The 27,274-nt window shown below is 46.0% G+C and overlaps 1 protein-coding gene across 1 annotated transcript in view; it reads left to right on the forward strand.

The window, feature by feature from the left end:
- The window catches only part of LOC142245471 (uncharacterized), a 189,534-nt gene that overhangs the window by 63,013 nt on the left and 99,247 nt on the right, over positions 1-27,274 (forward strand). Inside the window, exon 3 of the mRNA XM_075318197.1 lies at positions 20,415-21,965. Coding sequence (XP_075174312.1) covers positions 20,415-21,965 — 1,551 coding nt within the window. The remainder of the gene's footprint in view (positions 1-20,414; positions 21,966-27,274) is intronic.

The following is a 27,274-nucleotide window of genomic DNA, read 5'->3' on the forward strand; positions in this document are numbered from 1 at the left end:
ATCTGCTGTGTGTATTTGTGATCGGCTGTGTGTGCCTGCGATCGGATGTGTGTATCTGTGATGGCTGTGTGTGCCTGCGATAGGCTGTGTGTATCTGCGATCTGCTGTGTGTGTGTGTGCCTGCGATTGGCTGTGTGTATCTGTGATTGGCTGTGTGTATCTGTGATCGGCTGTGTGTGCCTGTGATCGGCTGTGTGTATCTGTGATCGACTGTGTGTATCTGCGATCTGCTGTGTGTGTGTGCCTGCGATCGGCTGTGTGTATCTATGATCGGCTGTGTGTATCTGTGATCGGCTGTGTGTATCTGTGATCTGCTGCGTGTGTGTGCCTGCGATCGGATGTGTGTATCTGTGATCGGCTGTGTGTGCCTGCGATCTGCTGTGTGTATCTGTGATCGGCTGTGTATATCTGCGATCTGCTGTGTGTGTGTGCCTGCGATCGGATGTGTGTATCAGTGATCGGATGTGTGTATCTGTGATCTGCTGTGTGTGCCTGCGATCTGCTGTGTGTGATCTGCAGTGTATATCTGCGATCTGCTGTGTGTGTGATCTGCTGTGTGTGTGTGATCTGCTGTGTGTGTGTGTGTGTGTCAGCCTGTCAGCTAGCAGCAGGGTAGACGGCGTGCAGCACTGACTGGAGATCACAGGAGGACCTTGGAACCACGCAGACGTCCTGGTCTGGTGAGTATGAGTCTCCTGGGAAGTGGGGGGTCTGCTTTTTTGGGGGGTAAACTTACCCCCAACCATGTTTCTCCAAGAATAAGACCTCATCCAAAAATAAACCCCAGTGCTTTTTTGGGGGGCAAAAAAAATATAAGACAGTGTCTTATTTTTGGTAAAAAACACAGTATATACCTGAGTCTATGAAATGGCTGAGTCAAGTATTTTTGGTTACTCAATTCTTATCCCCAACAGTTTGCGGACTTCATTTGCAGAGCCCCTAAGTGTCAGAACATAAGAAACCCCCTCAAGTGAATAATTTTTGGATATTACACCTCTCTGGGACGATTTAGTCTCTGGAAAAACAACCATGTTTATCAAACACAGTGAATGTTGCAGAATTGAAAATTTCAAATAAGTCCTTGTAGTGCCCCATACATTGTAGTGCCCGTACATTGTGCCCAGCTTGTGCTTCTGGAGGCTTTATTTATTTTTTTACGCCGTTCACCCAGCGGTATAAGTGATTAGGCGGCTTTATTCCTCCAGTCAATACAATTACAGCGATATCAGGTTTATATTGTTTTTTTTTTTCAGGTTTGGCTGCTATCACGAAAAAATGCTTTTTTTTACAAAATAATTTTGAAGGCTGTAGATTTTTACATTTTTTGCAGACAGAGTCATGTGAGGGCTTGTTTTTGCAGGATGAGTTGGAGTATTTATTTGTACCATTCTGGGACACATAATAAATTTTGGTAATTTTCTGTGCCACTTTTTTGTGAGGCAGAATTAAGAAGAAACAGAAATTTAGGAATTATTCAGGTCAATGTGATTACAACAATATGACATTGTGAGGAACAGCTGGGGAGGGTGGTGGGGGTGTGACACAGACATACCACTGCTGTCGCCAACATGTGATGAACCACACCTCCCTCCCCGCACTGACATCTCTAATATGTCTGGGTCACGCGATACCGTCTCATCACTTCTGCCAACATGCGACATTCCGCACCCCCTGGGGATACGTAGGTTAGCTTGGCAAAGTTTTCCACAGACACCCCCTATCCACACCGGCACAGGGAGGCACTGGGAGGGAGAGAGAGTGAGCTATGCAATCTCCGGTTTGGCACCATGCTTGCTCACAATCCTGACAGGCTGGGAGACCCTTTCCACTAGCCCCAGTAAAACAGAGCCTCGCCAGCTCGGTAGAACTGCCACCAGTTGCTCATTAAATATAACCCTGATCCGCTAAAAGGATTATATCGGACCTTAAGCCTGCCCCCTGGGAGGGTGAGAGCTGATCAATCTTAATATGCAGTAGTAGGGTGTGCTCCAAATGTCCTAAATAGGGTGCAGGTGTAATATATAATTTAATAATCCGTGGGTGTATTGATTATTCAACCTTTTGGGCATACTGTTAGCCATAGGCATATCTAATTGTTAGCACCCCTGCTACTTGTGGCTTTAATATGGGTCACTTGGTTCTTGTTATTAATACAGTCAGGGCCAGAAATATTTGGACAGTGACACAAGTTTTGTTATTTTAGCTGTTTACAAAAACATGTTCAGAAATACAATTATATATATAATATGGGCTGAAAGTGCACACTCCCAGCTGCAATATGAGGGTTTTCACATCCAAATCGGAGAAAGGGTTTAGGAATCATAGCTCTGTAATGCATAGCCTCCTCTTTTTCAAGGGACCAAAAGTAATTGGACAAGGGACTCTAAGGGCTGCAATTAACTCTGAAGGCATCTCCCTCGTTAACCTGTAATCAATGAAGTAGTTAAAAGGTCTGGGGTTGATTACAGGTGTGTGGTTTTGCATTTGGAAGCTGTTGCTGTGACCAGACAACATGCGGTCTAAGGAACTCTCAATTGAGGTGAAGCAGAACATCCTGAGGCTGAAAAAAAAGAAAAAATCCATCAGAGAGATAGCAGACATGCTTGGAGTAGCAAAATCAACAGTCGGGTACATTCTGAGAAAAAAGGAATTGACTGGTGAGCTTGGGAACTCAAAAAGGCCTGGGCGTCCACGGATGACAACAGTGGTGGATGATCGCCGCATACTTTCTTTGGTGAAGAAGAACCCGTTCACAACATCAACTGAAGTCCAGAACACTCTCAGTGAAGTAGGTGTATCTGTCTCTAAGTCAACAGTAAAGAGAAGACTCCATGAAAGTAAATACAAAGGGTTCACATCTAGAGGATGCAAACCATTCATCAATTCCATAAATAGACAGGCCAGAATTAAATTTGCTGAAAAACACCTCATGAAGCCAGCTCAGTTCTGGAAAAGTATTCTATGGACAGATGAGACAAAGATCAACCTGTACCAGAATGATGGGAAGAAAAAAGTTTGCAGAAGAAAGGGAACAGCACATGATCCAAGGCACACCACATCCTCTGTAAAACATGGTGGAGGCAACGTGATGGCATGGGCATGCATGGCTTTCAATGGCACTGGGTCACTTATGTTTATTGATGACATAACAGCAGACAAGAGTAGCCGGATGAATTTTGAAGTGTACCGGGATATACTTTCAGCCCAGATTCAGCCAAATGCCGCAAAGTTGATCGGACGGCGCTTCATAGTACAGATGGACAATGACCCCAAGCATACAGCCAAAGCTACCCAGGAGTTCATGAGTGCAAAAAAGTGGAACATTCTGCAATGGCCAAGTCAATCACCAGATCTTAACCCAATTGAGCATGCATTTCACTTGCTCAAATCCAGACTTAAGACGAAAAGACCCACAAACAAGCAAGACCTGAAGGCTGCGACTGTAAAGGCCTGGCAAAGCATTAAGAAGGAGGAAACCCAGCGTTTGGTGATGTCCATGGGTTCCAGACTTAAGGCAGTGATTGCCTCCAAAGGATTCGCAACAAAATATTGAAAATAAAAATATTTTGTTTGGGTTTGGTTTATTTGTCCAATTACTTTTGACCTCCTAAAATGTGGAGTGTTTATAAAGAAATATGTACAATTCCTACAATTTCTATCAGATATTTTTGTTCAAACCTTCAAATTAAACGTTACAATCTGCACTTGAATTCTGTTGTAGAGGTTTCATTTCAAATCCAATGTGGTGGCATGCAGAGCCCAACTCGCGAAAATTGTGTCACTGTCCAAATATTTCTGGACCTAACTGTATATTACTATTATTAATAGGAAATATGTTATTAATATTACCTATTTGATATACTGAACTAGGTAAAGCTTGAAAAACAAATATTGCATCATAGTCACAGCCAGGAGTTTGACCCAATACCATGACATCTCGTATACAACTTTATGGCTCCTGCACTCTGCGCTGTGCATATACAGTGCTGGCCAAAAGTATTGGCACCCCTGCAATTCTGTCAGATAATACTCAGTTTCTTCTTGAAAATGATTGCAATCACAAATTCTTTGGTATTATTATCTTCATTTATTTTGCTTGCAATTAAAAAACACAAAAGAGAATGAAACAAAAATCAAATAATTGATCATTTCACACAAAACTCCAAAAATGGGCCAGACAAAAGTATTAGCACCCTTAACCTAATACTTGGTTGCACAACCTTTAGCCAAAATATCTGCGAACAACCGCTTCCGGTAACCATCAATGAGTTTCTTACAATGCTCTGCAGGAATTTTAGACCATTCTTCTTTGGCAAACTGCTCCAGGTCCCTGAGATTTGAAGGGTGCCTTCTCCAAACTGCCATTTTGAGATCTCTCCACAGGTATTCTATGGGAGTCAGGTCTGGACTCATTGCTGGCCACTTTAGTAGTCTCCAGTGCTTTCTCTCAAACCATTTTCTAGTGCTTTTTGAATCGTGTTTTGGGTCATTGTCCTGCTGGAAGACCCATGACCTCTGAGGGAGACCCAGCTTTCTCACACTGGGCCCTACATTATGCTGCAAAATTTGTTGGTAGTCTTCAGACTTCATAATGCCATGCACACGGTCAAGCAGTCCAGTGCCAGAGGCAGCAAAGCAACCCCAAAACATCAGGGAACCTCCGCCATGTTTGACTGTAGGGACCGTGTTCTTTTCTTTGAATGCCTCTTTTTTTTCCTGTAAACTCTATGTTGATAGCTTTTCTCATAAAGCTCTACTTTTGTCTCATCTGACCAGAGAACATTCTTCCAAAACATTTTAGGCTTTCTCAGGTAGGTTTTGGCAAACTCCAGCCTGGCTTTTTTATGTCTCGGGGTAAGAAGTGGGGTCTTCCTGGGTATCCTACCATATAGTCCCTTTTCATTCAGATGCCGACGGATAGTACGGGTTGACACTGTTGTACCCCCGGACTGCAGGACAGCTTGAACTTGTTTGGATGTTAGTCGAGGTTCTTTATCCACCATCCGCACAATCTTGCGTTGAAATCTCTCGTCAATTTTTCTTTTCCTTCCACTTCTAGGGAAGTTAGCCACTGTGCCATGGGCTTTAAACTTCTTGATGACACTGCGCACCGTAGACACAGGAACTTTCAGGTCTTTGGAGATGGACTTGTAGCCTTGAGATTGTTCATGCTTCCTCACAATTTGGATTCTCAAGTCCTCAGACAGTTCTTTGGTCTTCTTTCTTTTTTCCATGCTCAATGTGGTACACACAAGGACACAGGACAGAGGCTGTGTCAACTTTAATCCATGTCAGTTATTGCCAACATCTGTTAGGTGCCACAGGTAAGTTACAGGTGCTGTTAATTACACAAATTAGAGAAGCATCACATGATTTTTCAAACAGTGCCAATACTTTTGTCCACCCCCTTTTTTATGTTTGGTGTGGAATTATATTCAATTTGGATTTATGACAAATATTTTTATTTTTTTTCATTGAAGACAAATTAAATGAAGATAATAATACCAAAGAATGTGTGATTGCAATCATTTTCAAGAAAAAACTGAGTATTATCTGACAGAATTGCAGTGGTGACAATACTTTTGGCCAGCACTGTAGCTGTCAGGGAGTGTGTGAGACAAAAACCACATAATAGCACTGACTCCTGAGCATTTACATAGGTATGAGTGTGACGCCCTGGAGAATCCAGGTAGTCACAAATAGGCCCCTGCATAACATCTTCCCACACTTAAGAAACATTCAGCCAACCATTAAACCCTAGTCACTCCCTTAGGGATAGATAGACACACCAGTGGGCGTGGCCAGGCGGTTGGTGCACACCCATCCAAAGGTTTAGACAGCCCAGGGCGGGAAAGTAGACAGTAAAGTGTTGAAGTTCAAGTTGAGAGGAGCTGGGGCTAGGTGTAGTCCCAGCAGGAGTGAGAGTTCAAGTTGAACGGTACCAGGGTTGGAGCCCTGGTGCCACTGGCTAGGAGGCAGACGGTGGTCTCTGTCAGCAGGAGACGGGAAGATGGCTCGGTGGAACCGAGCTGGACCGGGCCAATGTTGTAGCCCGCTGGTACCAACACGGGGAACCGACCCGGAAACCGTAGCACATAGGGGGGTACTCGGACCCTGAAGCCAGAAACCAGAATCGACTGGAGCTGGTTAATTAACTGATTGAGGCCAGGACTAGAGGTTCTGTCCCACCCAAAGTCCTTCATAGAAGACAACAGCCCACCGATTCAGGAGAAGAGGTCACCGCCAGGGCCCATGGATCCTACGGGCCAGCGTCTGCAGGTATGGCTCCTTAGGCCACATCCAGCCGGGAGCGGACTCCTACGTTTTATACTGGGAAGTCTTTTCTAAGTAAACAGTGCAGGAAAATGATAGAGACCACCAGCCAGGTGGGGGACCCTGAATACAGCCGGCCGTGGCACCGGCCACCATCACCTTGGTTTACCAGAGACTTGTGTCTTTGTTTCCAACAGTGAGTACACCAACACCCCCTGCGGTCGTCATTTCCCCCTGCATTGGAGCCACCGGGTCCCGGGGCCACCACCCCTGCCCACGGAGGGGTTAACAGCTTGCTGCATAACATCTCCCCCGGGTGCCCTGCAACAGCAGCGGTGGTGTCCCACCTCACCACACACCGTGGGTGGTGTCACAAACTCAATACGTCCTCACCTCCTTTTCATTCGGCGTGTCCGCGAGACCCCTGGGTCCGGAGACCCTCGAGCCAAAACCCCTATAGGTCCGGACCCGAGCAGCACCAGCTGTTGGTACGGGGCGGCACACCCCGAAAACTTGGCATCACGAACAGGATTCTTACCCATCCACTTACCTTGTGGAAGTGCGCCTTGTACTGGACAGTCAGCGATGATCCGTGGCAAATTTTTCAAAAGTCACCATTTTGGTCGCCATTTTGGCACGAAAAACTTCAGCCCAGCGTCTTCTTCCTCACGAAAAGAGCGTGAAAGACGAAGCCCCGCCCCCTGGGAACACGGCCGCAAAGCAAGGCCGGAAGTGGCAAAACGAAACTAACCAGCCCGAAAAGGGAGTGCCAGTAAAAGAACAAGGGGGGGGGGGGGAGCAGGTGAAGAATCTGCAGCATGTGACCGAGCTGATAAGGGGCAAGGATTCCAGGACCCTGCCACCCTTCTTGTTCCTGGACACCATCAGAACAACATGGCCGACTCGTCTGGCAAGCCTGGAGTGCAGGAGCCCGTGCCCGGGATAGCGGCCTGGATAGAAGCCCGGACGGAACGCATGTGTCGCCGGATCCAGGCGCAGGCGCACTTTCTTTTGGAGCGATGGATGGCCGAGATGGCGGAGCTAGCCGCAGCCGTGCGGGCTCGTGAAGTGGAGGCAGCCTTTTAGGAGCGGGCATGCGACCCACACCCCTATGTCCCTCAGGGACTGGCCGACCAGGCTGAGGGGCCCGGCCCGCCCCTGCCCACCATGCTGCCTCCCTTGCCACCCGCACCTGCCGGTCACCCCGCTCGGTCCGCTGCCACCAGCACCGGCAGCGGTGATCGTCCCACCGGCCCGCGAGGACCAGCCCGAAGAAGCCGCCCGCATCCAGCCAGTCACCGCCCCTGCACCTGTACTGGCCCCACGCCAAACCAGCGCCCGCAAAGTGGCCCGTCCAGCCGAAGACCCAACAGCGATCCCAATCCCGAAAAAAGCCACCCCCAAGACGACAACGGCCCCGGCAGTCAGCCCGGCCACGGCGGAGGCAGACCGGAAGCCAGTCCCACAGGTCACGCTGACCACTCCCAGGTACCCGGCCTCGGCTGAGGCACGGCGGGGATGTAGCTGCCAAGCGACAGAGCAGGCCACATCACAGCGGGGTCCCCCATTGCAGAAGGTGTCGGTCGTGGCCAGCACGGAGGGACTCTGGCTGGGCCCATCCCCCGCACAAGTTGACTCGGAGCAGCCAATACAAGCTCCGTACTGAGAGCGGCAGCGGCGGCAGCTGGGAAAGGAAATCGCCGCCAGGGAGAAGCGGAAGGCAGAAGTCTTGTCCCGGACCTATAACGAAAAGGACAACCTGCGCAACGCAACCTTACGGGTGCGGGGACAGGTTTATCAGGGCTAGGTCCATCATTTTAACCCCCAAAAGGGATGAGTGTTTATCTATGAGCCGGGCATGGAGGTGGAAATATTTGTCTCCCGGAGGATGTCTACCCGCACCTGCCCATCGGCCATCCCGACCGAGACCTGGAGCCCGCGGAGTTGGTGGTTTACACCCGGCACTGTGGGGAGAGAGGGTGGTTTGCTCTGGATGTGAAGAGGTGGGCCGGAAGCGGCGCCCAGCACCACGTCCACCCCTCTCCAACCCTGATGAAGAAGACGAGTATTAGGTAGCGGTTCCAGCTACCCACAGTTCAATTTCCCCCGTTGGGACAGTGTGCTTTGATGTTTGCATTTGAAAGTTAAAACAAAAGACAATGGCTGAGAACTTGCAGGCCAACCCATAAACTATTGGGCCTTGTAAATAATCCTGGACCCACCTTCTACACCTTTACGGCAATCTCCAGAAAGGCTGATTGGAGGATGGGCCTGCGGTCGAGTAGGCCGATGCCCAGTCACTAGTGGGACCGGTGATTATCATCCGGGGCAGGGGTCCCCTGGACGTGGGATCCCTGTAAAAGGACTGCCGGGTAAGGAACTTTTTACCCGGCCCGTTTGGGCAACACCCGGATATAACCTGGACTTGGGCAAGGGGTGCCAACCTGTGTTTTAGTGGTGGCATCAGGGTTAGGTTTGTTTGGGTGGTAAAGGCGAGAAGGACCCGGTCCCGTCCCGGTTATGTTATGCAACGTTTAAGTAACCTGCCTCCCATAAGGAAAGAAACCAAAATATTCTTGCAATGTAAATATGGTATTATTGTTGTAAAATGTTTTACTTCCTTTTATCTTTCTGCAGTAAAAATAAACCGGTGGTGGTCGGACAGCCTGCGGACGGTCTGTATTCAACCAAGGGGGAGTGTGACGCCCTGGAGAATCCAGATAGTCACAAATAGGCCCCTGCATAACATCTTCCCACACTTGGGAAACATTCAGCCAACCATTAAACCCTAGTCACTCCCTTAGGGACAGGTAAACACACCAGTGGGCGTGGCCAGATGGTTGGTGCACACCCACACAGGAGTTTAGACAGCCCAGGGTGGGAAAGTAGACAGTAAAGTGTTGAAGTTCAAGTTGAGAGGAGCTGAGGCTAGGTGTATTCCCAGCAGGAGTGAGAGTTCAAGTTGAACGGTACCAGGGTTGGAGCCCTGGTGCCACTGGCTAGGAGGGAGACGGTGGTCTCCGTCTGCAGGAGACGGGAAGACGGCTCGGTGGAACCGAGCTGGACCGGGACAATGTTGTAGCCCGCCGGTCCCAACACGGGGAACCGACCTGGAAACCGTAGCACAAAGGGGGGTACTCCGACCCTGAAGCCAGAAACCAGAATCGACTGGAGCTGGTTAATTAACCGATTGAGGCCAGGACTAGAGGTTCTGTCCCACCCAAAGTCCCTCATAGAAGACAACAACCCACCGATTTGGGATAAGAGGTAACCGCCAGGGACCATGGATCCCACGGGCCAGCGTCTGCGGGCATGGCTCCTTAGGTCACATCCAGCTGGGAGCGGACTCCTACATTTTATACTGGGAAGTCTTTTCTAAGTAAACAGTGCAGGAAAAGGATAGAGACCACCAGCCAGGTGGGGGACCCTGAATACAGCCGGCCGTGGCACCGGCCACCATCACCTTGGTTTACCAGAGACTTGTGTCTTTGTTTCCAACAGTGAGTACACCAACACCCCCTGCGGTCAAGATTTCCCCCTGCATTGGAGCCACCGTGTCCCGGGGCCGCCACCACTGCACACGGAGGGGTTAACAGCTTGCTGCACAACATCTCCCCCGGGTGCCCCACAACAGCAGCGGTGGTGTCCCACCTTACCACACACCGTGGGTGGCGTCACAAATACAATACGTACATATACAGTTAGGTCCAGAAATATTTGGACAGTGACACAAGTTTTGTTATTTTAGCTGTTTACAAAAACATGTTCAGAAATACAATTATATATATAATATGGGCTGAAAGTGCACACTCCCAGCTGCAATATGAGAGTTTTCACATCCAAATCGGAGAAAGGGTTTAGGAATCATAGCTCTGTAATGCATAGCCTCCTCTTTTTCAAGGGACCAAAAGTAATTGGACAAGGGACTCTAAGGGCTGCAATTAACTCTGAAGGCGTCTCCCTCATTAACCTGTAATCAATGAAGTAGTTAAAAGGTCTGGGGTTGATTACAGGTGTGTGGTTTTGCATTTGGAAGCTGTTGCTGTGACCAGACAACATGCGGTCTAAGGAACTCTCAATTGAGGTGAAGCAGAACATCCTGAGGCTGAAAAAAAAGAAAAAATCCATCAGAGAGATAGCAGACATGCTTGGAGTAGCAAAATCAACAGTCGGGTACATTCTGAGAAAAAAGGAATTGACTGGTGAGCTTGGGAACTCAAAAAGGCCTGGGCGTCCACGGATGACAACAGTGGTGGATGATCGCCGCATACTTTCTTTGGTGAAGAAGAACCCGTTCACAACATCAACTGAAGTCCAGAACACTCTCAGTGAAGTAGGTGTATCTGTCTCTAAGTCAACAGTAAAGAGAAGACTCCATGAAAGTAAATACAAAGGTTTCACATCTAGATGCAAACCATTCATCAATTCCAAAAATAGACAGGCCAGAGTTAAATTTGCTGAAAAACCCCTCATGAAGCCAGCTCAGTTCTGGAAAAGTATTCTATGGACAGATGAGACAAAGATCAACCTGTACCAGAATGATGGGAAGAAAAAAGTTTGCAGAAGAAAGGGAACGGCACATGATCCAAGGCACACCACATCCTCTGTAAAACATGGTGGAGGCAACGTGAAGGCATGGCCATGCATGGCTTTCAATGGCACTGGGTCACTTGTGTTTATTGATGACATAACAGCAGACAAGAGTAGCCGGATGAATTCTGAAGTGTACCGGGATATACTTTCAACCCAGATTCAGCCAAATGCCGCAAAGTTGATCGGACGGCGCTTCATAGTACAGATGGAGAATAACCCCAAGCATACAGCCAAAGCTACCCAGGAGTTCATGAGTGCAAAAAAGTGGAACATTCTGCAATGGCCAAGTCAATCACCAGATCTTAACCCAATTGAGCATGCATTTCACTTGCTCAAATCCAGACTTAAGACGGAAAGACCCACAAACGAGCAAGACCTGAAGGCTGCGGCTGTAAAGGCCTGGCAAAGCATTAAGAAGGAGGAAACCCAGCGTTTGGTGATGTCCATGGGTTCCAGACTTAAGGCAGTGATTGCCTCCAAAGGATTCGCAACAAAATATTGAAAATAAAAATATTTTGTTTGGGTTTGGTTTATTTGTCCAATTACTTTTGACCTCCTAAAATGTGGAGTGTTTGTAAAGAAATGTGACAATTCCTACAATTTCTATCAGATATTTTTGTTCAAACCTTCAAATTAAACGTTACAATCTGCACTTGAATTCTGTTGTAGAGGTTTCATTTCAAATCCAATGTGGTGGCATGCAGAGCCCAACTCGCGAAAATTGTGTCACTGTCCAAATATTTCTGGACCTAACTGTACGTCCTCACCCCCTTTTCATTCAGCGTGTTCGCGAGACCCCCAGGTCCGGAGACCCTCGAGGCACCACTCCTGAAGGTCCGGACTCGAGCAGCGCTGGCTGCTGGCACGAGGCGGCACATGAGTACAATGTGAGCGTGTCCAGCACTGTCAGGTACAAAAACTCTATTCCTGCAGATATAGTGGTAATCTGAAGATAACATTTAACTTACGCTAGTCTCTTTTACTGGACGAGCTGCTAAAGGGAGAAAATTAAGTTATATTTTCCCTGTAGCTACTCACTTCTTGTCATAGCGGCGGTGCAGTTAGCTGTAACAGTCATTGAGGCAGTGCAGGGAGCTGTAACAGTCATTGAAGCAGTGTAGGGAGCTGTAACAGTCACTGCTCAGAGAGAGATGACTGCTACAACCTTCTACTTTTCCTAAAGATTGAAAGCGAGCGACATAGGAAGAATATAACTGATTTATTTTAATGCTCGCTGGTGGGAACGTGGAGTGAACCCACTGTGCCACAGCACACAGGAAACCTAGAGGGGCTTGACTATGGTTTCTCACCATGTTTTCACCAGACCCTCTAAAGCTGAGGGTGTTGCACTGCAGTTGGTAACCAGGTCCCACTCGGGAAGAATGGTATTGTGGTAGCTGGCATCATTGGTGTAGACACGGATAGTCACTGATATGGTACGAGCAGCCAGATGGCTGATGCGGCAGGCATGGCCGATAAGATACGATGCAGCGTCTGATATAGCAGACATGGCTGATGGGGTACGATGCAGTAGCGCCCTATATAGCAGACTTTGCCGACATGGTACGATGCAGAAGTAGAAATGTCAGGTACTGAGAACTAGCAACGTATAAACCTCACTGCCCAGTCACCTCCCTTAAGGCGCCCTAAGAGCACTCACAGGAGGCCTGTATGGCATGCGCAGAGCTCAGGTCACGGTGGCAGGGACTGGGGATGTAGCATCCACTGCTGAGCGACCAGGAAGGTGAGAGCGTCGGCATCCCTGACAAAGGAGGGTGACAGGACAGTGCGGGGACGCTGGTAAGGGCATAACATTGATGATATAGGAACTTGATCCGGGCTTGTTAGTAGAGATAAGCGATGTTCGAGGTTCGCCAATTTCATGTTCGAGTGATTTTGGGGGGTGTTCAAGATCGAACTCGAGCTTTTTGCTAAAAGCTCGACAGTTCGAGTTAGGCTCGAGAGCGGTTTGCTCTGCAAAAGTGTGGCATTTACAGCTACAGTGTGCAGGGAGCCATCGCTGGCAGCCTGCGGTAAGCTGGTAACCAATGTAAATATCGGGTATCCAAGCAAAGAGCTTTGCTTAGCAACCCGATATTTACCCTGGTTACGTGAGCAGGGAGCCGACACTTCCCCGCTCGGCTCTGCCCCCTCCTGCACTCGCCATCAACACACACACTCACACTGACCTGTCCCCAGCCATGCAGTCCCCGGCACTGAAGTCCTCAGCGCCACATGGCCCCACTCGGCTCCACCCACCTCGCACCAGAACACATGGCCCCGCTCAGCTCCACCCACTTCACACCCGCACACAGGGCCCCGCTCTGCTCCACCCACCTCGCACCCGCACACATTGTCCCGCTCAGCTCCACCCACCTCGCACCCGCACTCATGGCCCCGCTCAGCTCCACCCACCTCGCACCTGCACACATGGCCCCGCTAGGCTCCACCCACCTCGCACCTGCACACATGGCCCCGCTCAGCTCCACCCACCTCGCACCTGCACACATTACCCCGCTAGCCTCCACCCACCTCGCACCCGCACACATGGCCCCCTCAGCTCCACCCACCTCGCACCCGCACACATGGCCCCGCTCAGCTCCACCCACCTCGCACCTGCACACATGGCCCCGCTCAGCTCCACCCACCTCGCACCCGCACACATTACCCCGCTAGGCTCCACCCACCTCACACCCGCACACATGGCCCCGCTCAGCTCTACCCACCTCGCTCCCACACACATTACTCCGCTAGGCTCCACCCACCTCGCACCCGCACACATGGCCCCGCTCAGCTCCACCCACCTCGCACCTGCACACATTACCCCGCTAGGCTCCACCCACCTCGCACCCGCACACTTTGCTCCGCTCAGCTCCACCCACCTTGCACCCGCACACATGGCCCCGCTCAGCTCCACCCACCTCGCACCCGCACATATGGCCCTGCTCAGCTCCACCCACCTCGCACCCGCACACATTACCCCGCTTAGCTCCACCCACCTCGCACTCCGCACACATTACCACGCTTAGCTCCACCCACCTCGTACTCCGCACACATTACCCTGCTTGGCTCCACCCACCTCGCACTCCGCACACATTACCTCGCTTAGCTCCACCCACCTCGCACTCCACACAAATTACCTCGCTTAGCGCCACCCACCTCGCACTCCGCACACATGGCCCCGCTTGGCTCCACCCACCTCGTACTCCGCACACATTACCCCGCTTAGCTCCACCCACCTCGCACTCCGCACACATTTCCCACTTGGCTCCACCCACCTCGCACTCCGCATACATTATCCCGCTCGGCTTACCTGCGGTGATGAAGTCCTGCCCTCCCGACCTCAGCGCTGTCACTGTTCTCCATGGCCGCCGCTTCATGTTTCCTCTAGCTGCGGAGCCGAGACTGTGACTAGTGGTGACGTCACAGGCTCCCGCGATACTTGGCTGTGAAGTCGGCGGTCATTGACGTCAGTGACAGCTCTGCTGTCAGCAGTGCAGGAGATCGTCACCGCAGGTAATGTACCTTGCTGACAGCAGCACTTGTCATGCCCTGCAGTGACCTGGGCTGACCTATTGATGTTAGCTCAGGTCACTTCATTGCTCTCCCAGCCAATGGGGAACATTCTGTTCTTCATTGACTGGGACAGTGACTATGGTATGGATCGTCATGGGAACGCCTTATTGGATTACAGCAGACCTGGATTTGTTTTTCTTTCTAATAAATTGGTGAAAGAGGGAATGTTTTGGGGAGTGTTTTTTCAAATAAAAATGTGTTTGTCGTCTATTTTTTTTTATAACTGACTTGGTTGGTGATGTCGGGTATCTGATAGACGCCTGACCTCATGAACCCCAGGGCTTGATGCCAGGTGACATTACACATCTGGTATTAACCCCATATATTACCCCGTTTGCCACTGCACCAGATGCGCCACTTCTGGGGTGGCTGCGGCCTGCTATTTTTAGGCTGGGGAGAGTCCTATAACCATAGACCTCCCTAGTCTGAGAATATCAGACCCCAGCTGTCTGCTTTACCTTGGCTGGTGATCCAATTTTGGGGGGACCCCATGTGTTTTTTTTTCAATTATTTATTTAATTTAAAATAACAGCGTGGGGTGCCCTCAGTTTTGGATTACCAGCCAAGGTGAAGCTGCCAGCTGTGGTCTGCAGGCTGCAGCCGTCTGCTTTACCCTAGCTGGCTATCAAAAATAGGGGGAACCCCACGTCATTTTTTCTTTAAATTTTTTTTTTTTTTGATAAATACAAGGCCACATAAAAGGAACCAAAGGGTGCAAAATTACAAAATGCAGGAGAGTGAGACATTATGTGTCTTTCTGCCATTATAATGACAGAAAAGACTGATAGGAAGAGTACAAGCACAAGAAAATCACCAGAGCGCTCTACGCTGTGAAAGACAGTAGAAAATGGCACTGCAGTGAACATGTGACCGCCTCATGTAGGTTGAAGCTATGGATGCTGGGTAAATTTATGTATTTTCCCTCCTTCAGTTTTTTTGCAGTATGCAAAAAAAATGGAAGGCACACGGATGACAATCGGATGACATACGGACCATATACGGAACGGAAACGGATGCCACACGGATGCACCCGTGAAAAAAACGGACCGTTTTTTGCGGACCGCAAAAACAAATCGGTCGTGTGAATGTAGCCTTATTCTAATCTGCCGTTTATAAATAGCAGGCAGAAATAAATGAATAGCGCCCCCCAGCGTCAGAAAATCTGAGGGGTTTCAGGGGTAGCTGAGACCCTGGAGATCATGATTCAGGCCGGTTTTTCCGATCCCCGCTCATGTGATCACCGGTATACACCGTATACCAATGATCACGTTACAGTAAATGACAGCGCCGGTAAAAAATTATTTATCTCCCATCTGGCATGAACAAACATGTCAGATTGGAGATAAATCTCCTCCCCAGTCCACTCCGGTCCCCCGGTGTCGCCAAAGTGCCCCCCCCCCGGAAATCCAAGATGGACGTGCGCACAGCAGCACTCCGGCTGCATTCACCCTACTCCTCTGATTTCTGTCGCATGTGCCATGACAAATGCGACAGAAAACTCCTCCCCAGGCCCTGCCAGTTCACCCCCTATAACTCCACCGGTGTTCCCCGGTGTCCCACGGTACCTCTGTAGCGTTGATCCCCCGCGGCCCCCTCCTTCACAATAGACGCTGCCGCATGCACAGAGCGGCTGTCAGCTCAGCTTCCTGTGTTCAGACACAGTGAGTGGTGGTAACCATGCATCTGTAAGCTACTGCAATGCCTTGCTCATGAGGTAAGGAACATAGTTGATCAAGAGAGCTATACTACATTTCCAAATGGAGGTATTTGATTTTATAGTTGCCCTGCTGAACGACTACCAAACATGAGACTCCGTTATACGCCACAAGAAAACATGTCTAAATAGCGAGCTCTGTTGTTTAGTATTCATTCAGCTGGATAACTGGACTTAAAGGGGTATTCCATCTCCAAGATCCTATCCCCAATATAAAGTAAGTGGAATAGCAATATTATCAGCAAATACCAATATTTGGAAATGTAGAATAGTTCTCCTGATTAGGCTTGCCCTTACCTCATGAGCAGGGCATTTCAGCTTTGATAGCAACAGTTACGACATGGACCCGGGGAGAGTGGGTGCAGATTCATTGCACGCACACTCCTCACATGGAGGGTCTGCACTCCTAAAAAATGGGGGATACGTTCCCTGAGCGTGTCCCCCCATATTCTAGACGGTCCAGAGTCATTGTGGGACCCCCTTATTTTTTTTCCTTACAATAAATTGGTGAAAGAGGGAATGTTTTGGGGAGTGTTTTTTCAAATAAAATTTTTTTTGTCTATTTTTTTGTTAGTACTGACAGTTTGTGTTGTCGGGTATCTGATAGACGCCATGACATCACCAACTGCTGGGCTTGATGTCAGGTGACCTTACAGCTAGTATCAACCCCATTTATTACCCCGTTTGCCACTGCACCAGGGCACGGGATGAGCTGTGGTGAAGCACCAGGATTGGCGCATCTAGTGGATGCGCCACTTCTGGGGCGCCTGCGGCCTGCTATTTTTAGGCTGTGAAGGGCCAATAACTATGGACCTTCCCACCCTGAGAATACCAGACCACAGATGTCCGCTTTACCTTGGCTGGTGATCCAATTTGGGGGAGACCCTACTTTATTTTTGTAATTATTAATATTTATATAATAATTATAAAAAAAGAGCCTGGGGTGACCTCCACATTAGATCCCCAACCACGGTAAAGCTGCCGACTGTGGTTTTCAGGCTACAGCCTTCTGCTTTACCCTAGCTGGCTATAAAAAATGGGGGGACCCAACGTCATTTTTTTTTACCTATTTTTTTAAATAAAAAAAATGAATGGGCTTCCCTGTATTTTGATTGCCAGCCAAGGTAACGCCAGGCAGATGGGGGTGGCAACCCATAGCTGTCTGCTTTATCTGCGCTGAGAATCAAAAATACCGCGGAGTGGTACGTCATTTTTTTTAAAGATTTATTTTTACAGCACTGTCATGTCAGGCAATCAAAATACAGGGAAGCCCTTTTTGGTTTTAGTTATTTAAATAAAGAATTAAAAAAAATATATATGGGCTCCCACTGCATTTTTTGCATTGCTAGCTAAGGGTAATCCAAGCAGCTACTGGCTGCTAACCCCCACTGCTTGGTGTTACCTTCACTGGTAATGGAAAATCCAGGGAAGCATTTTTTATTTTTTTTGCCAAAAAACTACAAAAAAAATGACGTGAGCTTCGCCATATTTTTGTATGCTAGCCAGGTACAGCAGGCAGGTACGGGCTGCCCCCAACCCCCAGTTGCCTATTTGTACCTGGCTGGGAACTAAAAATATAGGGAAGCCCTTTTTTTAAATATTTCATGAATTTCATGAAATAATTAAAAAAAAAAACCGACGTAGGCTTCGGCCCATTTTTGTGTCCAGCCGGGTACAACTAGGCAGCTGGGGATTGGATCCACAGCACAGGTTAGCCCGAGCTTTCTGGGCCCCTCTGCTGCGAATTGCAGTCCGCAGCCGCCCCAGAAAATGGCGCTCTCATAGAAGCGCCATCATCTGGCGCTGTATCCAACTCTTCCAGCTGCCCTGATGCCGGTGGCTCGCTGGTTAATAATGATTTCAGTTGATAATATACAGCTAGCCCTAACCTCATTATTACCCAGCGAACCACCCGTCACCAGGGCAGCTGGAAGAGTTGGATACAGCGCCAGAGGATGTCGCTTCTATGAAAGCGCCATTTTCTGGGGCAGCTGCGCACTGCAATTCGCAGAAGAGGGGCCCAGAAAGCTCAGGCCAACCTTTGCTGCGGATTCCAATCCCCAGCTGCCTAGTTGTACCTGGCTGGACACAAAAATATGGCAAAGTCCACGTCATTTGTTTTTTAATTATTTCATGAAATTCATGAATAATAAAAAAAGGGCTTCCCTATATTTTTGGTTCCCAGCTGGGTACAAATAGGCAGCTGGGGGTTGGGGGAAGCCCGTAGCTGCCTGCTGTACCTGGCTAGCATACAAAAATATGGCGAAGCCCACATAATGTTTTTGGGGGGCAAAAAACTCCTGCATACAGTCCTGGATGGAGTATGCTGAGCCTTGTAGTTCTGCAGCTGCTGTCTGTCTGTATGGAGGAGAGCAGACAGCAGCTGCAGAACGACAAGGCTCAGCATGCTCCATTCACTAGTGTATGCAGGAGAGCAGACAGCAGCTGCAGGCTCAGTATATTCGATCCAGGACTGTATGGAGGAGTTTTTTGCCCACCAAAAAAATGACGTGGGCTTCGCCATATTTTTGTATGCTAGCTGGGTACAGCAGGCACCTACGGGCTGCCCCCAACCCCCAGCTGCCTATTTGTACCCGGCTGGGAACCAAAAATATAGGGAAGCCCGTTTTTTTTAATTATTTAACTTATTTCATGAAATAATTAAAAAACAAATGACGTGGGCTTCGCCCCATTTTTGTGTCCAGCCAGGTACAACTAGGCAGCTGGGGATTGGAATCCGCAACACAGGTTAGTCCGAGGTTTCTGGGCACCTCTGCTGCGAATTGCAATCCGCAGTCACCCCAGAAAATGGCGGTTTCATAGAAGCGCCATCATCTGGCGCTGTATCCAACTCTTCCAACAGCCCTGGAGCCGGGTGGCTTGCTGGGTAATCATGAGTTAATACTAGCTTTGTTTTACTAGCTAGTATTAAGTCAGAGATTCTTAATGTCAGGCAAGTTTGACCCAGCCATTAAGAATCTCTAATAAAGGGTTAAAAAAAGACACCACACAGAGAAAAAATACTTTAATAGAAATAAATACACAGACACACTTAGAGACTCCATGTTTATTAATCCCTCTTATCCCTCCACTATCCATGGTCTTCTGTCTTCTTTCTCCTTCAGCCCATGCAGCTTTGCTCCATCAGCAGCACAGCATGGGAGAAAGACGCTGCTGCTCCCCGTGCAGTCTTCACTCCGTGAGTGATCAGTGCTGCTGGCTGTTAGCGGTAACGTTACCGCTGACAGACGGGTTACCATAGCAACAGTGCTCCGATCACGTTGATTCCCGGTGCCGCTGTTAGCGGTGACGTCACTGCTAACAGGCGCGTTGTTATGGCAACGGTGATCTCCGTTATTGACCGGCTGTGTCAGCCGGTCACTAACAGAATGGGGAAGCAGAACGGGGAGTCGACCGTGTGCCAGAGCATGTCGCCGGTACACGGCGATACACAAACGTGCACCGTGTACCGGAGGGATGCAATGACAGGACCTAGCATGACGTCAAAGCCATGTGACCAGTCTGTAGCCAATGAGATAATAGACACGTGACTGGTCACATGGCTATTTTGTTGTCACGATAGGTCCTGTCATCACTGCTCGTTACCGGGAGGATGCAGCAATTCCCGATGGAAAAGCTGCGGGAGACAGCGTGCAGGACGGATCGCGGGGAGAGGTAAGTGTTATTGCAATGTTTATTAACTGTATGTGTACATTTATAATGTGTTTTTATGTGTTTGTGATTGCCTCCCATTGTTTTCAATGGGGTTTGAGAGGTTCGTCGAACGGTTCTCCGAACCGAACTCGAACGCGGCCTCCGTTCGACGAACCAACTCGAACTCGAGCCTCTAGAGGTTCGCTCATCTCTACTTGTTAGCTTTCATTTTGATATAGCAATGATGGTTTGTTTTCATTCTCTCATGCATTTTTATTATTGCAGAACATTTTCTATTTAAAGATCAAATGCGCTGCCTCAATGATAATTTTTTTGCTAGCATAAAATATGCGATCAGTCACAAATGTTTTATTCTATGATGTTTGTACTGGGTAATGATCGTGAATGAACATTGGTAAAATTGATTTTTTGTGCTATCATCACATCATATAAAACAGTTATTCATAGAACATTGCTACATACCTTACAATTTGTATGGAGATTTTTACTTTTACTTTTTCTTACATTTTGAATCTTCATATTTAGATTAATATAATTTTTAAGTTTATTTTGTTAAAAAATAAATCAGTTTTCTTCTTGGCAGATGACTGTACCAGCAGCTCTGAAGGACAACCGATAGCTCCAGATTTTAAAGCAGAAGATTGTAGCATCACACAAGATACATATGAAGATCATGGCAACATCACAGATGTACACTCATCACAGACTGTTAAACACAATAAAAGTCACAGAAGAAGTGTGGAAAATCAAAGCACGCCCACTAAGAAAAAAACATTTTCTTGCTCAGAATATAGGAAATGCTTTGCTCAGAAATCAAATTTTGTTGTAGAGGAGAGATCCCATACTGAAAAGAATACATTTTCATGTTTAGAATGTGGGAAATGTTTTGCTTATAAATCACTACTTGTTAGACATGAGAGATCCCACACTGGAGAGAAACCATTTTCATGTTCAGAATGTGAGAAAGGTTTTACTAGAAAATCTAATCTTGTTTTACATGAGAGAATTCACACAGGAGAGAAGACATTTTCATGTTCAGAATGCGGGAAATGTTTTACTACAAAATCTTATCTTGTTTTACATGAGAAATTTCACACAGGAGAGAAGACATTTTCATGCTCAGAATGTGGGAAACGTTTTACTATGAAATGTGATCTTATTAGACATGAGAGAATTCACACAGGAGAGAAACCATTTTCATGTTCAAAATGTGGGAAACCATTTACTATGAAATGTCATCTTATTAGACATGAGCGAATTCACACAGGAGAGAAACCATTTTCATGTTCAGAATGTGGGAAATGTTTTACTACAAAATCTTATCTTGTTTTACATGAGAGAATTCACACAGGAGAGAAGACATTTTCATGCTCAGAATGTGGGAAACGTTTTACCATGAAATGTGATCTTATTATACATGAGAGAATTCACACAGGAGAGAAACCATTTTCATGTTCAGAATGTGGGAAATGTTTTACTACAAAATCTTATCTTGTTTTACATGAGAGAATTCACACTGGAGAGAAACCATTTTCATGTTCAGAATGTGGGAAATGTTTTATTAAAAAATCTTATCTTGTTTTACATGAGAGAATTCACACAGGAGAGAAGACATTTTCATGCTCAGAATGTGGGAAACGTTTTACTATGAAATGGGATCTTATTAGACATGAGAGAATTCACACAGGAGAGAAACCATTTTCATGTTCAGAATGTGGGAAATGTTTTATTCACAAATCTAATCTTCTTTCACATGAGAGACTTCACACTGGAGAGAAGCCATTTTCATGTTCAGAATGTGGGAAATGTTTTACTACAAAATCTTATCTTGTTTTACATGAGAGAATTCACACAGGAGAGAAACCATTTTCATGTTCAGAATGTGGGAAATGTTTTATTAACAAATCTAATCTTCTTTCACATGAGAGACTTCACACTGGAGAGAAGCCATTTTCATGTTCAGAATGTGGGAAATGTTTTACTACAAAATCTTATCTTGTTTTACATGAGAGATTGCACACTGGAGAGAAACCATTTTCATGTTCAGAATGTGGGAAATGTTTTACTAAAAAATCTTATCTTGTTTTACATGAGAGAATTCACACAGGAGAGAAACCATTTTCATGTTCAGATTGTGGGAAATGTTTTATTAACAAATCTAATCTTCTTTCACATGAGAGACTTCACACTGGAGAGAAGCCATTTTCATGTTCAGAATGTGGGAAACCATTTACTATGAAATGTAATCTTATTAGACATGAGCGAATTCACACAGGAGAGAAACCATTTTCATGTTCAGAATGTGGGAAATGTTTTACTACAAAATCTGATCTTGTTTTACATGAGAGAATTCACACAGGAGAGAAACCATTTTCATGTTCAGAATGTGGGAAATGTTTTATTAACAAATCTAATCTTCTTTCACATGAGAGAATTCACACTGGAGAGAAACCATTTTCATGTTCACTATGTGGAAAATGTTTTACATATAAAACAATGCTAGTTACACATGAGCTTATTCACACAGAAAATATGCCATTTTCATGCTCAGAATGAAATAAAAAAAAAATAAAAAGGACATTCAGAAGTTAGTCAGTTCAAAGGTGGGCAACTAGACTACTACAAGGAATGGAAGGCCTCCCATATGATGAGAGGTTGAAAAAGTTAGAATTGTGTAGCTTAGAAAAAAACGTCTCACAGGAGATCTCATTTATATGTGTAAATACATGCGTGGTCAATATAAAGGACTGAAACATAACTTATTCCTTAGAAAGACAAGACTAAGGACCAGGCGGCATACACTGCGAGTAGAAGAAAAGTTATTCCGGCAGCTAAATAGGAAAGGGTTCTTTACAGTTAGAGCTGTCAGACTCTGGATTGCCCTACCACAAGAGTTAGTAATAGTAGATACTATAACGGCTTTTAAAAAAGGGCTGGATTATTTCCTCAGTACAAATAACATTGTTGGTTATAAATGACAGGGACAAAATGTAGAACTGGTGGAGGAAGGTTGAACTAGATGGACCTAGGTCTTTTTTCAAACTATGTAATATGGGAAATGTTTTACGGCGAAATCATTTCTTGTTAGACATCAGAGAAATCACACAGGGGAGAAACCATTTTTATGTTCTGAGTGTGGGAAATGTTTTAATACGAACACTCATTTACTGTACATGAGAAAATTCACACAGGAGAGAAGCCATTTTCTTGCTCAGAATGTGGGAAATTGTTTGTTAAGAAATTTGATATTGTTAATCATGAGATACTTCACACAGCAGAGAAGCCATTTTCATGTTTAAAATGTGGGAAAGGGTTTATTAGGAAATCATAGCTTGTTAGACCTCAGAGAACTCACACTGGGAAGAAGCCACTTTAACCCCTTAATGACCAAGCAAAATTCTTCAAATCTGAATTGTCACTTTTTTTGTGGTAGTAACAATGGAATTTTTCAACATATCCCAGTCAACTGAGAATGGTTTTGTTACGGTTCAGGGTTCCCCTGGGCCTCAAGTCAATACGGCCCCATCTTTGTCTCCTGCATTGGGGTCGGCCATCTCCGCAGCGCCACCTGTCCGTCGCTTGAGGCGTCTCGCTGAGAGGTGTCAGGTAGCTAGGGTCGTACATCATTCTGAGCCTAAGTGCCCAGTTCGACTTACCGCGCATGCACGGATTTTCGCAGCCTCTACAGGCACTAGGTGCGTCATTCCTGCTACTGCGCTTGCGTGTGACGTCATCAATGACGTGGCGGCCGCTGATTGGCGGTCATGGACATCACTGGTGATGTGGCGGCCACTGATTTGCCATCAGTGACGTCAGCAGTGACGTGGCAGAGGCCATTGCACCAAACCGTTCTATAGTCTGCAGTGCCTGTGGCAGACTAGTGTGGGTGTTTATGTGCCTGGTGTACTGTGCCCAGTTAACGCTAGTGTCAGGGCTTAGGCGCAGAGGTTCTGCTGCATCTGTCTGGGTGGGTGACAAGCAGTAAGCTGTCGGTACCTAGGGGCATGGCAGATAGATCGGTGCAGTGCCAGCAGTAGGCTGGTGCGGTTAGTGGGCCGCCTAGGTAGACACAGCTTAGGGCTGGTAGTGCACCTGGCGGCAACCGGGTTCAGCAAGGCGGTTGCTCCGCAGTGGGAACCGGTTGCTCAGTCAGGTTAGCTGTGCTATAACAGGGCACATCTCGTGTGCTGTGGTGTGAAGCAACACCACCGATTCCTTTTATATATCGCTCCCTGTGCTGTAACAGGGCATATCACGTGTGCGGTGGTGTGAAGCTAATGCCATCGGTTCCTCATATATATATATATATATATATATATATATGTATATATATATATATATATATCTGTAGTTGTTGCGTCCGTTTTATGTTTGTAATAAATTTAAATCAATATGTTTTGCTTTTATCCATAGAAATTTGACAAAAAAAATTTGAAATATTCAAACTTTGGTTATACTCGTAAACCAAGGAGCTATACTGTACAAAAAAAAAAAATTAGCAACATTTACCTTATGTTAACTATGTCAGCATAATGCTTTACTTTATCACAAAGGTTAACATTTTAGCACAAAGTTTTCATTATTTTAGGGCAATTTACAAAACTTATTCTTTTAGGGACCCGTTCAGTTTTGAAGTGACTTTGAGGGGCCTTTATATTGGAAATTCTCCTGAAGGGATATCATTTTAAAAATAGCACCCCACTAAAGTATACCAAACCAGTTAAAGGATGTTTGTTAACCCTTTAGATACTTCATAAGAAATAATGTAAAATTGAAAGGAATGGAAAATTGTGGGACTATCGTTCTGTGTGTATTTAGGGAGGCTGCGACCCTCTATACATATCACATAGGTAACTTTTTTTGTGGATAACAATAACTTGTCCTCCACGCAAAAACCTGATCCATCACTACGTCTTTTGTTAGCCAAGGGTGACTATCTACCCTGCGCCTTTCTCAGGTTCTCTCCGATCTCAGACCAGATAATCTTTAACCCTTTCACACCAGAGCCTGTTTTTGCCTTCACGAGCCTGCCATTTTTTTTTCCAATTCTAGCAATAACTTTGGAACACTTCAATGGATCCCAGTGATTCTGAGACTGTTTTTAGTAACATAGATATAATACTTCATGTTAATGGTCAATTTTCTGTTGATAGTATTTGTAATATTATGAAAAAAAAATAGAAATTGCAATTTTTGGACTTTGAATTTTAATGACCTTAAAGCAGATAGATATATCACACAAAAACATTAATAAATAACATTTACCACATGTCTACTTTACATCGGCACCAATTTTGAAACATATATTTTTTTAATATACAGTGCCTTGCGAAAGTATTCGGCCCCCTTGAATTTTTCAACCTTTTTCCACATTTCAGGCTTCAAACATAAAGATAAAAAAAAATTACATTTTATGGGGAAGAATCAACAACAAGTGGGCACAATTGCGAAGTTGAAAGAAATTTATTGCTTAATTTAAACTCTTGTAAAAAATAAAAAACTGAAAATTGGGGCGTGCAATATTATTCATCCCCTTTAAGTTAATACTTTGTAGCGCCCCCTTTTGCTGTGATTACAGCACAAGTCGCTTGGGGTATGTCTCTATCAGTTTTGCACATTGAGAGACTGAAATTCTTGCCCATTCTTCCTTTGTAAACAGCTGGAGCTTGGCCATTCTAACACCTGGATACGTTTATTTGTGAACCATTCCATTGTAGATTTTGCTTTATGTTTTGGATCATTGTCTTGTTGGAAGACAAATCTCCGTCCCAGTCTCAGGTTTTTTGCAGACTCCGAAAGGTTTTCTTCAAGAATGGTTCTGTATTTGGCTCCATCCATCTTCCCATCAATTTTAACCATCTTCCCTGACCATGCTGAAGAAAAACAGGCCCAAACCATGATGCTGCCACCACCATGTTTGACAGTGGGGATGGTGTGTTCAGGGTGATGAGCTGTGTTGCTTTTACACCAAACATATCGTTTGGCATTGTGCCCAAAAAGTTTGATTTTGGTTTCATCTGACCAGAGCACCTTCTTCCACATGTTTGGTATGTCTCCCAAGTGGTTTGGGGCAAACTTTAAACAACACGTTTTATGGATATCTTTGAGAAATGGCTTACTTCTTGCCACTCTTCCATAAAGACCAGATTTGTGCAGTGTACGACTGATTGTTGTCCTATGGACAGACTCTCCCACCTCAGCTGTAGATCTCTGCAGTTCATCCAGAGTGATCATGGGCTCCTTGGCTGCATCTCTGATCAGTCTCCTTGTTTGAGATGAAGGTTTTGAGGGACGGCCGGGTCTTGGTAGATTTGCAGTGGTATGATACTCCTTCCATTTCAATATGATCATTTGCACAGTGTTCCTTGGGATGTTTAAAGTTTTGGAAATCTTTTTGTAACCAAATCCGGCTTTAAACTTCTCCACAACAGTATCACGGACCGGCCTGTTGTGTTCCTTGGTCTTCATGATGCGACCTGCGCTTTAAACAGAACACTGAGACTATCACAGAGCAGGTGCATTTATACAGAGACTTGATTACACACAGGTGGCTTATATTTATCATCATCAATCATTTAGTACAACATTGTGTCCCACTTGTTGATTCTTCACCATAAAATTTTAATTTTTTATCTTTATGTTTGAAGCCTGAAATGTGGGAAAAGGTTGAAAAATTCAAGGGGACCGAATACTTTCGTAAGGCAGTGTATGTTTCAAAAGGGGTTAATAAAAGTTTATCAGCAATTTGTCTTTTTCCAACAAAATGTACAGAACCAATTTTGTTAGGGACCACATCACATTTGAAGAGACTTTGAGGGGCCAGAAAATACCCCAAAGTCATGTAATTTTAAAAACTGCACCCTTCAAAGTGCTCAAAAGCACATCCAAGAAGTTTATTAACCCATTAGGTGCTTCACAGGAACTACGGCAATGTGGAAATAAAAAAAAAGAAAATTTTACTTTTTGCCAAAAAATATTGCTTTAGCCCCAAACTTTCATTTTCACAAGAATAACAGAAGAAAATGCACCATGAAATGTGTTGTCCTATTACTCCTGAGTATGTCTATACCCCATATGTGGTGAAAAAATACCGTTTGTGCTCGGAAGGGAAGGAGCGCTATTTGACTTTTGAAACGCAAATTTGCCTGGAAAGGATAGCGGACACCATGTTGCATTTGCAGAGCCCCTGATGTACCTAAAGAATGGAAACTCCACACAAGTGACCCCATTTCAGAAACTACACCCCTCAAGGAATTTATATAAATGTATAGTGAGCACTTTAAACCCATATGTGATTCTCAGAATTTTATAATATTGATCCATGAAAATAAAAAAATCCCACAGAAGTACCTTTAGCTCCAAATTTTTCATTTCTACAAGGGTAGCTGGTGAGAATGAAACATACATTTTGTTGTGCAATTTTTCTTGATTACGTCACTACCT

Source organism: Anomaloglossus baeobatrachus, chromosome 7, assembly GCF_048569485.1.
Source record: "Anomaloglossus baeobatrachus isolate aAnoBae1 chromosome 7, aAnoBae1.hap1, whole genome shotgun sequence".
Classification (NCBI taxonomy): Eukaryota; Metazoa; Chordata; class Amphibia; order Anura; family Aromobatidae; genus Anomaloglossus; species Anomaloglossus baeobatrachus.